The 12,859-nt window shown below is 39.8% G+C and overlaps 1 protein-coding gene across 1 annotated transcript; it reads right to left on the minus strand.

The window, feature by feature from the left end:
* Window positions 1-214: 214 nt before the first annotated feature.
* Window positions 215-12,372, minus strand: LOC113107819 (nuclear factor 7, ovary-like). Its single transcript, XM_026270568.1, has 6 exons — window positions 11,620-12,372; window positions 11,445-11,540; window positions 7,734-7,964; window positions 7,630-7,652; window positions 7,431-7,549; window positions 215-1,019 (listed from the first exon to the last, which is right to left on the minus strand). Exons 1-6 carry the CDS (start codon window positions 12,004-12,006, stop codon window positions 520-522), a joined length of 1,356 nt encoding a protein of 451 aa, XP_026126353.1. The 5' UTR covers window positions 12,007-12,372; the 3' UTR covers window positions 215-519.
* Window positions 12,373-12,859: the final 487 nt, after the last annotated feature.

Genomic DNA, 12,859 nt, shown 5'->3' on the forward strand with positions numbered 1-12,859 from the left:
CTTCGTCACCTTAGGCTCGTGCAGCTCCACTGCCTAGCCATTGGTTAGTTTTTAAATTTACTGCACGAACCACTGGATGCGCTGTTTCACTGCATGAATGAAAAAAGGCTATAGTTCAGGAGAATTTTTTTTTTCCCCCATATTAGCATCTCAGGGAACTTAGGTTACGTTAAGTAACTGAGTACGATTTTCACTGTTACTGGGATTTATACAGCATGCTGCTGGATGCACATGATTACTTACTTGACTACTGTAAAGTGAATTCCAAGTAATAATAAAGAAATGAATGGTTGATTATCTTCATCATTGATTTGAAAGGTTTTATTAACATTTAGATTTTCACAGTAAAAGAGTTTAAAACAATTCATTCAAATTTAATAAATGATTAGACCGTATCATATCACTTGTTAAACTCTGAATAACTTAAGATTACAATATTCCAAGACCCTCTAGAATATTATTTTACTCTGAGCAGCTTTATACATATGACCCAAATTATGCTTCATTGATTTTCTGCTTTTACAGTTTAACTGGTAAAATTCGAAGACAGTTATGTTCATCAAGATTACAGAAAAATGGAAAGATGACGTCAGTGAAGGTGGTTGTGAATGTGTGTATATGTGTGTCAGTTACAGGATCAGAGAATGATACTGTTCCTCCGTCATAGTCCAGATCAACTCTCACACACTTAAGTTCCTGTTTAACAGGAAAACCAGGCCCAAGCAGTCTGTATGGATCATACTGCACACACCAGACATCAGCCATAAATAAACCAAGGTCCTTCCTTTTGTTTAATTCTGTAGTTACTCCAAGACTCCAGCATTCACTCTCTTCAACCTCCACTTCCCAGAAGTGCATTCCTGAGTTAAAACCCTCTGAACCCAGAACACAACCACAGATGTCAAATCTCTCTTGATTATCAGGAAGCTGTTGTTTGTCCGAGATGTATTTCACACTGGTCAGATCATTAGACAGGATGAGATGTGGATGAGCCGTGTTTGGATCCAGAGTCACTGGAGCTGATGAGACAAAATCAATAGGTGCTTTTATTCTGATACTCATATAATGATAAAAAAATGAACCGATCACAGATTATTATTAATAATGACACTCATCCTATTGATCAAGCACATCAGACATTTTCCTCTGATCGCTGTCAGTGTTGCTATAGTAAATATGTGCTTGAGAAATTTCAGATTTGCATCTGATGTCAACTGAGGCCATGTCCACACCTAGACAGGTATTTTTATAAACAGAGTTATCCTTCTTTCTGATTTAAAAAAAATATCTCCATCCACATGAATATGAAAACACATGCTAAGAATTACTGGTAACTGTAAAGCCATGTTGGCCAATCAGAAGCCTGAAAAAGTTTCCATTAGGTGGTGATAACACGGCAGGCTCCGACATCACAAACCAAAAACACTGTCTACACAATAGCACTGTGACCAGAGTTTTTGAAAATCTTCCCCCTGGCAGGGATTGTTTTTTTTTTTTTTCTTCAGTGACCTGGATTTGCTTTTTGTGTGGACGAATGGCCAAACCGTGTAGAAAAAGCTGCGGTTTTAAAAATAACTGTGTTTGTGTGGATAGGGCCTGATACTGACAAATACAAGCATTTAAACATAACTGTAGAGATCAGGGCCTGTTTTCACAAAACATTTTATCTTACCACTAAGAGTTCTCTTTTAGTTTTAAGTTTTAAGTTAAGAGTAAGGGCGGGGTTGACCTTGTTGCTATGCATGATGTCAGCATTCTTATTAACTATACACAGTGATAGGCTGATAGTCTTTGTCAGAGATTTATTCGCAGAGCGCAATATTATGTTGCCATATTCAATAAAAGATTTTAGAATGCAGGCCAAGTGTTACTTATTAAACAAGTAGGCTATATAATTCAGCTAATTTTCAAAACAATTAGTCAATATGCATTAGGACTGTCTGGTCTACTAGAAGTCGTACATTGTAAGCATTAGTCAACTATTAGTCGCAGTTTTATTAATAAACCATATATATCATAATAATGAGCCTTTAATTGCCTACATAGAGTAAAAAGTGCTCAAGCGCATGCAAAAAGGCTTGCCTCAGCGCACTGTCAAATATGATAATTGTGAACTTGTTAAGGAAATACAGCAAGTACACTGCATTAACATTTTAATTTATTGTAATGTTGTAATTTATTGTTACACTAGTGCTTTCTGTTTTCGGTTTAAGAGATGAAGTCTGCAACAGTGACTAATCTCTGCACCACCTGTATGCATGTTTCATGCGGATTTCATAATGTGAGAATATTTGTTTTCTGTTTGAATTGGTTCATTTCATTCTCTATAGACATATTTTTCATGTCTGTAATAAGGCAAGCATACACAGAGTGACATGCTCAAGTTCACAGAGTCCAAGATGGCAGAAAGCACATCATGTTTACTTTCATTATTTTACAAAAGTGCAACTTTTTGTTGCTATTCTGAGTGCACACAGTCTTTACAGATACAAAAGATTCATTACTCTTATCTGTATGTCCAAAATTATGAAGTATTTTAAGAAGTATTTTAAAATGATCGCAGCAGTGCCTCCATCTTTCCTGCAGTAGATCAAGCGCGCTACTGTTCAGCTTCCAAACTCTGCACAAACATGCTAACTTTTTTCAAGGTTAACATTAGATTGAGCTGCCATGTAAATTTGCAACTACATACTGTACATATCTCATATGATAAATCATATTTGAGGTCGATGAATCTTAGGTGAGCATATGGATGTCCTGCCTAATGTACTATATTACCACACAGACCAGCTGTTAATGATTTGTCCGTCACGGACTGAGTGATTTCGCCACTTCATGTGGAGTTATTTTTTGTTTTTTTAAGATTTTCTTCTAAATCAGAGAGTTAGGAGCTACTTTTAGCCTTAAGCTGTTTTGTGGATATGTATCACAGTAACATCAGTAACACAGTAAGGGGAAGTTGTGGCCTAATGGTAAGAGATTTGGACTAGTAATCCATAGGTTGCGAGTTTAAGTCTCAGGCCGGCAGGGACTGTTGGTGGGGTAAATGTACAGCGCTCTCTCCCGTGACTGAACCCCCAACTGCTCCCCAGGTGCTGCAGCCCACTACTCAGGGTGTGTGTTCACGGTGTGTGTGTGTTCACTGCTATGTGTGTGCACTTTGGATGGGTTAAATGCAGAGCACAAATTATGGGTCACCATACTTGGCTGTATGTCACGTCACTTTCACTTTCATCTCAGTTACTTGTGTAACCCTTGTTCCCTGAAGAAGGGAATGGAGACATAATGTCTGTGATTGACAAATTGGGAATCTCGCCAGAGAGACAAATCGACTTGGAATGAAAACTAAATGAGCCAATGCACATTGGCATGCAACAATTGCATCTGACCGCAATGCCCTGCTATGTAGGTATTAATAGTGACCCAGAAACTGTGGTGATGGGACATGATGTATCTATCTGTTCCCTCCTTCAGAAAATGAGGGGTAACCGAGGCGCTCCCTTTCAGTCGGTCACTTTCAATGTACTGATGAATTGGGAATCCCTACTAAAACACCACTGATGCTGCCCTTACAGTGTCCTTAAGAATGATAAATCAATGCCTATTAGGGCAGAAAATAGGACTTGGTGAGGCTTGGATAACACTGGGAAAGTGTGTGCTCATCACCCTGGAAAGGAACACTGCGGAAGCCACATCCTCAGAACGGAGGTTCTAAGTGGAATTTACACATATGGACTTACTGCGTGTGGAAGACTTACTGCATATGGAAATCTCTGGGGTGGCTCAGACTTAGTTAGAGAGGAGGCTAGATTTTTGCAGAAGGCACAGGCTTAGAAACTATACAATGTAAGAATACACATATGGAATCCATTTAGGGTCACTACACATGGGCACCCAGCCTAACACTGGTTTTCAGGAATACAGCAAATGAAGGCCTGGTGCTGGGTGTTCCACCATGTCTGGCTGCTGAAGGTAATGGAGGAACTCAAAATGGTCTGCCCAACCAGCAACTCTCTGGAGCAAAATTAACACTTACTATGATGCAAGCCGACCCTAAGCTGGGCCTCTTGGTGTTTCTACCCATATGAAGTTAGAACAAAGGAAGAGACCGGTTCAACATGAAGGCTGAGAATTTAGCAAAAGTGTTGGGTGGTTCCCAGTGAGCTAGTAACCTGAGTGGGCAAGGCATTCATTGAGCTTGGTAAGCCAAGGTGATGGGATCAAACTATCCAGTGGGACATCCTCTGCTTAGAGACAGCCTTCACCCTTCTACTGGCCTCCATGACAGACAGTACTGCTATGTGGTCCTGAAGCTTTGCCTTCAGTCCATGTACAGTTGCAGAGCATGGACAGGATCAGAGCAAAGCTAGAGCTGGGTCTGCCTCTTCCAGGGGCAACACTTACAGGTGCACCACCTGGTTCCTACCACTTTATTCAGGGACCAGGTATGTAGCCAGTATGAGAGTTTAAAATTACACTGGAGTCAGCCGGTCACTTACCATCCTGATAAAGGCCAAAGCAATCAGTAGCAAAGTTTTCATAGCTAGAATATTTAGTTCTGCTGATTGCAAAGGCTTGAATGGGACATTCTGAAGCGCTCTAGGCACCAGAGCCAAATCCAAAGAGGGTATGGAGGTAAGGCGACGAGGATTTAAACTTCCCACCCCCCTGAGGAACCTAATGAGCATTTTGTGTTTCCCTACTGCCTTGCCTCTTATGGGGCATGATAAGCAGAAATTGCAGCAGCACATACTTTGAGGGTGGAGGGAGCCTTCACTCCCACCCATGCTGCAGGAAGGAAATCACGGCTCTGATCAAGCACCTTCGGGGGTCCTCTCATTGAGATGAAAACCACTTGATGAACAGGTTCTACTTCAAGGCATAAGCGTGGCTAGTAGATGGTGCTCGTGCTGAAGTGATGGTATCTGCTACCTCCTGGGGTGGCACAAGACATGAGCATTGCCAGCCTTCACTTAGGGGCACTGGATGCCCCTGAATTTGGGGACACCAGGCAAAATTAAGATAGACCCTATCTAGGATTAACCCTTGCAATGCAATGGGTACTTACAACATACCTGGCCATGTACTGAAAGATTTCAGCTGCATGCTGCACAGCTCCAAAGTGCTGACTCATGATGAAGTGCTTTGAGAGGTTAGTTATGCAAAACATCAAAACCAGCCTCCCCAACACACTCAATCCGCTCCAGTTTGCAAACCGTCCACCCTCCACCTGGCTCTTACTCACCTAGAGGATAAAGACTCCTATGTTAGAAAGCTGTTCATCGACTTCGACATCGACATCGACAGCTCAGCATTCAATACAATAATCCCATAACTTTATATATTTTTTTACATGTCCTTATCTGTAGGGCTGTGCAAAAACTTGAATGCAATTTCCATGCACATCTCATCAGTAAAGGCGCTCCTGTAATAAGTAGTATATCTCCAACACTTGCGTTCAGATCAGGGTTGCTAGTCCAGCCACGTTTCCAGGTTAAAATACATGTTTTTGGCAGGGTTGCCTCTGTACACTTTGGCTTTTAGGGGCTAAATATCATGTTATTGGGATTGGGGACACTTTAACCCTCCGACATGAAAAACAACCGCAAACTTGGCAACACTGGTTCCGGTGGAGCGGCATTTACTACACAGAGCTGTAGTTCACTGACAATCTACACAAAATCGCTTTCAAAATCGGCAATTAATCCCCTGTGATTTTGAAATCGATTTTGTGTAGATTGTCAATGAACTACAGCTCTGTGTGGTAAAGGCCAACCAGTGTTGCTAAGTCTGTGGTTGTTTTTCATGCTCGCGGGTCGAAGCGACCCCAGTCCCAATAACATGATGTTTAGCCCATAAAATACGAATAATACCAAGGCAACCCGCCAAAAAATGTCTATTTTATTTTATAGTTTCGAGAAGCAATTGAGCAGGTTTTGTTTTGAAAACCTGGCAATCCTGATCTGAACGCACGTGCTGGATATATACTAGGAGCCCCATTACTGACGAGATGCGCATGAAAATCGCATTTGATTTTTTGCACAGCCCTACTTATTTTTATAGTTGTATTTTATATTTAATCTGTATCTATCTGTATCTTTATGTTCTACTGTTAGTGTTACTGGTGTGCACCAAGAGTCTGAGAGTGATGCAATTTCAGTTCCCTGTATGTATATGCTGTACATGTGGATGAATTAACAATAAAGCAGACTTGACTTTACTTGACCATCGACAGCTCGACTAAATTCCTGGGGTTGCACATAACAGAGTCTCTCACCTGGACCACCAATACCATGTCACTCTCCAAGAAGGCACAACAGCACCTACACTTTCTCTGCCGGCTGAAAAGAGCAAGTCTCCCTCCACCCATCTTCAGGGGTACCATTGAGAGCATGCTGACAAGCTGCATCACTGTAGGGAACTGTAGTGAGACCACAAGACCCTCCAGTGGACAGTGAACACAGCTGCAAAGATCATTGGTGCCCCCCTCCTCTCCACCCAGGACATTTTCCTTACACGATGCTCCAACTAAGCCAACAGTATTGTGAAGGACCCCACCTATCCCTCCCACAGTCTCTTCCATCTCCCACCATCAGGAAGAGTGTTCCAGAGCATCAGAACCAGCTCCGCCAGAATGCTCAACAGCTTTTTTCCCCAGGCTTTGAGAGCCCTGAACTCAAATCACCCCACCCTCCTCTGAAACCCCACACAAACCCCCTACCACCTGAAACATGGGCCATATCACCTCCTCCACCTCCTCCAAACACCCCCCAACCTTACCACATCACAGAAAAACTGTCTGAAACTTTTTTTACTTTGCAATTTGAAGTGTGCTACACATAGCCTGTACAAACCACCTGTAGAGTTGTCTTCTCCATCTCTGGGTCACCCAACCCTGAACTTCCTACCTTTATGCTTGCTGCCAGGCTAGGTGGAGGCCTGGACCCCCGTGTACCCCTTGGTTGCCCCACCTTGGAGGATAGTGAGTCGAGGGTGGAGATACTGGGCCTGTTTCTGGCAGTAAAAGGTGCCATCCAATCTAATAAGCTCCTCGTACATCTCCAGGAAGAATCGGGAGGTGCACCTAAGGATATGGCTGTTATACTCCAATTAGCTCCACCACATTCCCCGGGCAACTCCACTGGTCACAGAGCATGTGAGGTGCCCTGGAAGGTTTGTTCTTTGGATGGAAAAACCTCACCATAACCCTCAGACCACCCAGGCTACTAACCAAAGTACCAGGTCTCGATTGCAACTCAGAAATGGTCATCTTCCCCCAGTGCGTGCATGACTCATCCAAACACACCAACTCAGCATGCTTGATGCCCGGACATGTGACACAGTGATTGTGACCATCCACCTTTGCCAGTTAATGACCCCTGCATCATTTCCAGTGTGTGTGCAACAGTACAGATTGTTTCCAGACTTACTCTTTTGGACAGAGTTCAGCATTTTCTTCCAGACTCTGTATGGCAGGTTACCCAAGTAACGGGGCACATAAATTAAAACTCCAGAAGGCATCTGTGGATCTGGCTGTGAGATCTGGACTCTGGAAGAACATTCATGGGTCAGAACTGGAGTGGCTTTGGCTTAAGAAGCAGAGAAAACAAACACCAGCAGATCACTCACCTTTCCATCGTGACTGGAAACTTCTGCAGAACGAACATACAATTTATCATCAACAAGTTCATCAATCATCAATGAATCAGTCAACAAATTATCTGAATTCAGACCTTTAGAAAGCAGATGTCATTAGCCTTCATTGTCTCCTCCAAATCTCTGATAGTGTGTGAAAGAGCTGAGATTTGTCTGTTCATGTCATCCAGCTTTTCCTTCATGTTCTGCTTCTTCTGGTCCTCTTCCTCCCTCAGTGCAATAATTGTAGATGTTTCTTCATCTCTAAGAAACTGACGAAGCTTCTTAAACCGCTCTTTAATCTGATTCTCTGTGTATTCAGCTTGAGACTGAAATCAAACCACAGTCAATTCATCTCAAAGATTAAACTAATTCTGTAGCAGCATGAAGAATGAGTTGCTAAATGTTAGTTAGTTAACTAAAATTTTAACTTTCTGAAGCAGTATTGTAATAGATGGTCTGTGTCTGTAGGGTGAAAATACTGATATTTCTCTTCACAAAATTACAGTTTTGTAAGTATAGCACCTTAACTTTTAAAAAGTGTTTAAAATAACTTTTTTTTTAATTTCCATACTAAATTTGATGAAAATATGATAAATGCACATACGTAAATTTCAGGCAGATGCTCGATCAAAAGAAGCACTTTACTATAAGTGAACAAAAATCGCCATACTGCCACTGCTGACACACAGCGCGTCTGTACCGAACTGGTTCTTTTAAGCCCCTTTCACACTGCACGTCGGACCCGCAATATTCCCGTAACATTGCCTGGTCGCCTTCTGTGTGAAAGCAACCACGTCCCGGAATTGATTACCGAATTGAACCCGGGTCGGGGACCTAGTAACATTGCGGTAATCGATCCGGAACGAGTGCTGTGTGAACAAAAGCCAGATCTAATTCCGTAACGAAGTGATGACGTGCGTTAAAGCGCGATTCTTTTACCGGCTGTTTTGAAGGAAGATCAACATTCGCGACGAAAACATATGTGCAAACTGTAATGAAGCAGAGATCAGTTAGTTCCTCACTTTCCGCGCTGACGCCGAGATCGTTTGCTTGCTTCAGTTAAAGTATAACGTGCCAAGCGTTGTCGACTCGTACATTACACATCACGCGCTGATGTCACGTGTCGTTACGGGATCTTCAAGGGTTGTGTGTGAAAGCACACACATATACCGGGTCATCACTGGCAGTGTGAAAGTGCCAAATCTAGCGACCAGGGAACAATTACAGGAACACTTTACCCCTGTATTTGCCGGAATGGCAGTGTGAAAGGGGCTTTAGAGATTGATTCTGAACTGATTCTGTGCTGATGTTATGAGTGCTGGTAACAGGGGCGTGTCTAGGGGGAGGCAGTGCCTCCCCTAGGATAAGTCCTGCCTCCCCTGAGAAATGATCTGTCCCTCTGATGATAAATTAAAATGTAAATGGTGATTGTTTTGTGTATATTTTTCCATCGCTAGCAGATGGGTCTGACCCAACAAAAATCCAGTTTGGCGCTGTTTGACAGTGCACGTGCTTTGGTCGTACGTGCTCAGAAAAAGTGCATCATGTGAGAAAAGAACACTAATGAAATGTTTACCTGGCAGAGCTTTAAAGCAGTGGCGTATCCACAAGGGAAAATTAGATTTGCCACCCCATTTGCCACCCAAAGCAGCGTATGGGATCGAAGTGCATTGAGAGCTGAACAGCTTGATTTTGACTGAAACAGGTTTTTTCGGAAAGTCAGAGGATTCTGGTTTCCGCTCGCTCTAAGAGGGCTCCATTACTGCTCAATCAATAGCAAAATGAATGACGTAAGCCGTTCTAAACAAGTTTTACTTACAAGGAGTGCACGCACTCACATACAGACACATAACGGATCACACACACGCTGCCCTGATTTTTCAATAAAATGCTTGGAAACAGAAAAGTTATAGCGAAAATTTATTTGTGTTTTGAAGTAATCAAAATCCACAGCTTCAGTATAAGTAGAGGGACACTGCACAGACAGGCAGGACTAATTTACTCATAATAGTGCTCTCACAATTGCTTTCAAATAAATGTAATTTTAGGTGGTCTGAGCCCCTGCGACTTTGAGGTCCAACGCTAAAGTGCCCTAGCGGTCCGGTCTGCCCCCTGTCCTCAATTTCTGCTGAGGATAGGATGATAATATTTTTGGTTGTGGACATTAAAATTGTCTCCACTATCTGCTTTCGAAGAAATATTGTTGCATTGTGCTGCTGCACATATTCTATCAGCTGCAGTTCTGGCCCAGCGGAATCAATATACTGTGACATACATTAACATCAGAGTTAACTCAGCGGGACAAATTCAGTTTTTTTTTTTTTTGCATCTGCTTTAATTCAGACGTGCGGTCTTTCTGAGCACCATCAAAGCGCAGCACGAAAACGAAAAAGCCCTTCAAACTGTACCTGATTACTAAGTTATGTTTTGTGCTAATACTGTCAAAACACATGGTTTATGTATAGACTCAGTTGGATATGTCTACAGTGAAAGTAAAAAACTGAAATAAACGGATACATGTACTGAAATAAACAACTGAAATAAACAGTCGACATGCTGACGACTGTAATAAAAGGGATAATTCATCCTAAAATGTAATTTCTGTCATTGTTTATTCACTCACATGTTGTCCCAAACCTTCAGTATATTAATTTCTTTCTTGTGCTGCACACAAAGAAGATTATTTGAAGAAGCTGATAACCAAACAGTTGCTGGTCCACATTAACTTATGATAGTAGGGGGAAAAATACTCTGGAAGTCACTGTGAACCAGCAACTGTTTGGTTTTCCACCTTCTTCAAAATAGTGTTTATGTTTAGCAGAAGAAGGAAACTCATTCAGATTTTTTTCTTCAATATTTAAATTTTTAGGTGAATTATTCCTTTAATGTTAATAAAACACCAAACACACAGAGAAAAATCACTCAATACTCTTGCCAGAAAAACTTTAATTCAGTTGCTTTAATAGGAATCAGTGTAGTGTTTTATTTTTATATTTGTTCATTCAATGTTTTTAATGCTCCTGCTAAATACATCTCTTGTACCTGAAAATAATTTGCAATTTGTAATAATTTGTAACTTTATTTGTATAATATCTGTTTTTTTAATTTGTATATTTGTTCTATTTTTTTAATAACAAAGATAAAATAATGACAAAGATTTTTATCTTTACCCATGCACTTTGGCCTAAATATCTGCCACACTTTTTCCTATTTTGTTACCTTAAAAGGCTTTATAAAAGGGAAATTAGTTTGGCTGTGATGCTCAAACAGCTTGCAAAATAGAAAAACCAACATGAGAAAAAATCTAGATAAAATCATGATCTTTCTAAAATAAAATGTGGTAAATTTTTATTATATCACCCACCCCTAAATGAGGTAGAACAAACCCATACAGACTCCAAACCCCCGTAAAATAATAATAATATTTGCCTATGGCAAGCACCACTAATAATAAGTAAAATACAAAAATAAAAAAAAAAGTTATGTTGCCTCTGCTAATCATATCATAATTTCAAGTCTTATAGTTTCACAAAAATAGCTTCTATTTCAACTCTCTAAATTTCCTGACCCCCTTTAGCCTAATATGTTTCCTTTTATCTAGTCCTACATGTTTACATTTACATTTATTCATTTAGCAGACACTTTTATCCAAAGCCACTTACAACCAGAGAATAATAAAAAATACACCAAATAAAAATATTTGGTGTATTTTGAATATTTTTTATTTAAATTATTTTTTCTTCTGACAAATAAATTAAACTGTTCATTATTTAGTCTTGAAATGTGTCAGTAGAATCAATCCTCACCCTGATATGTTGAACTGTTTTCTCAAACTCTCTTTTAAGGTTTTCTTTCTGTTTAAGTTTCTCTTGAAAGGACTTCAGTGCTGCATTGAGCTCCTCCTGAAATTTAAAGTGAAAATCTATAAGACACTCTTTCTGTAATATAAGTAATACTTATCCTCATGTAAACCTGTCTTACCTTATATGATGGGACAACTTCACTGATGGGTCTGAACGTTTGATTGGCATATTTCTGGCTGCACACTGAACACACCGGCTGTTTGTCCTCCAGACAGACGAGTTTGAGTTTCTTACCGTGTAAACTGCAGATCTCTTCAGATCTTGCTGAATGCCTCTTATTTCTCTCCTTCAGGAATGACTTGCACAAGTTTTTTAACACAAGATTACAGGAAGGATTTTTTGAGGATGTTCCCCCGCAGACAGGACACTCCCGAGTTTCCTTGGTTCTCCACAGCTGTTGCAGACACTCTTTACAGACATTATGATTGCATGATAATTGAAGAGGATCCTTAAAGATTTCAAGACACATAGGGCAAGAAAGTTCCTTTACAGTTTGTGAATCCATTTGCACTGTCTGTGCTTCAGGAATCGAAATATTAGAAAAAAAAAAAAAAAAAAAAAAAATAACCTCACCCTGTTCTCTTTGCAATTGAGCACTTGTCTATATAGAGTATATGACGTATTTCCTGCATTTGGCCCAATTGGGCATGAAGGCCACAAGAGTGCAGAACTTTTTTTAGAGTAAATGCAGGTAAAGTGAGCCACTCTTTTTAAATGTGTGTTTGAGATCATATTTATATTCGTTTTGCAGAAACACATTTACGTGGCCAAGTGTAACTGGAACAGTTATATCCAATCGGATAACAATTTGATCAGCAAAAATTCATAAGGTGACAAGTGTAAAATATGTAAAGCTCTTGCCGTGAATAAGATTAGTTTTTATAAAACTAATAATTATCAGAATAAAAAAAATTAAATACAATGCTTTAGCAAGAAGTCAAACAGAAGTTGGGGATACATATAGCAGATCTTAATACATAATACATGATAAAGTATTAGATTATGCTATATAAATTATTATCTTTTTCAAATAAGATATTATTATTTCACTTCTTAATTCTAATAGTTGAATTCAATGTCATAAAATATTTTACAGAAAAACCTATATATTGAGGACCAAATTAATCAAAAGTGAATAAATGTAGAAACATCTAAATTGTAAAATACATAATGAAATAATTTAATACATAGGGTAAACAGGGTAATCTACATTGAAACATTTTTAGTGCATAACAGATCAGTTTCAGTAGAAAAAATTATGTGAAAATAAAATATTAATCTCTCAATAATATATTATTATTTTTTAATTACAAAAACATTTAAATTAGTATATTCATCATTAAATGCAAAAAGTCTGG

Source organism: Carassius auratus, chromosome 8 (assembly GCF_003368295.1).
Source record: "Carassius auratus strain Wakin chromosome 8, ASM336829v1, whole genome shotgun sequence".
In the NCBI taxonomy this organism is placed as follows: Eukaryota; Metazoa; Chordata; class Actinopteri; order Cypriniformes; family Cyprinidae; genus Carassius; species Carassius auratus.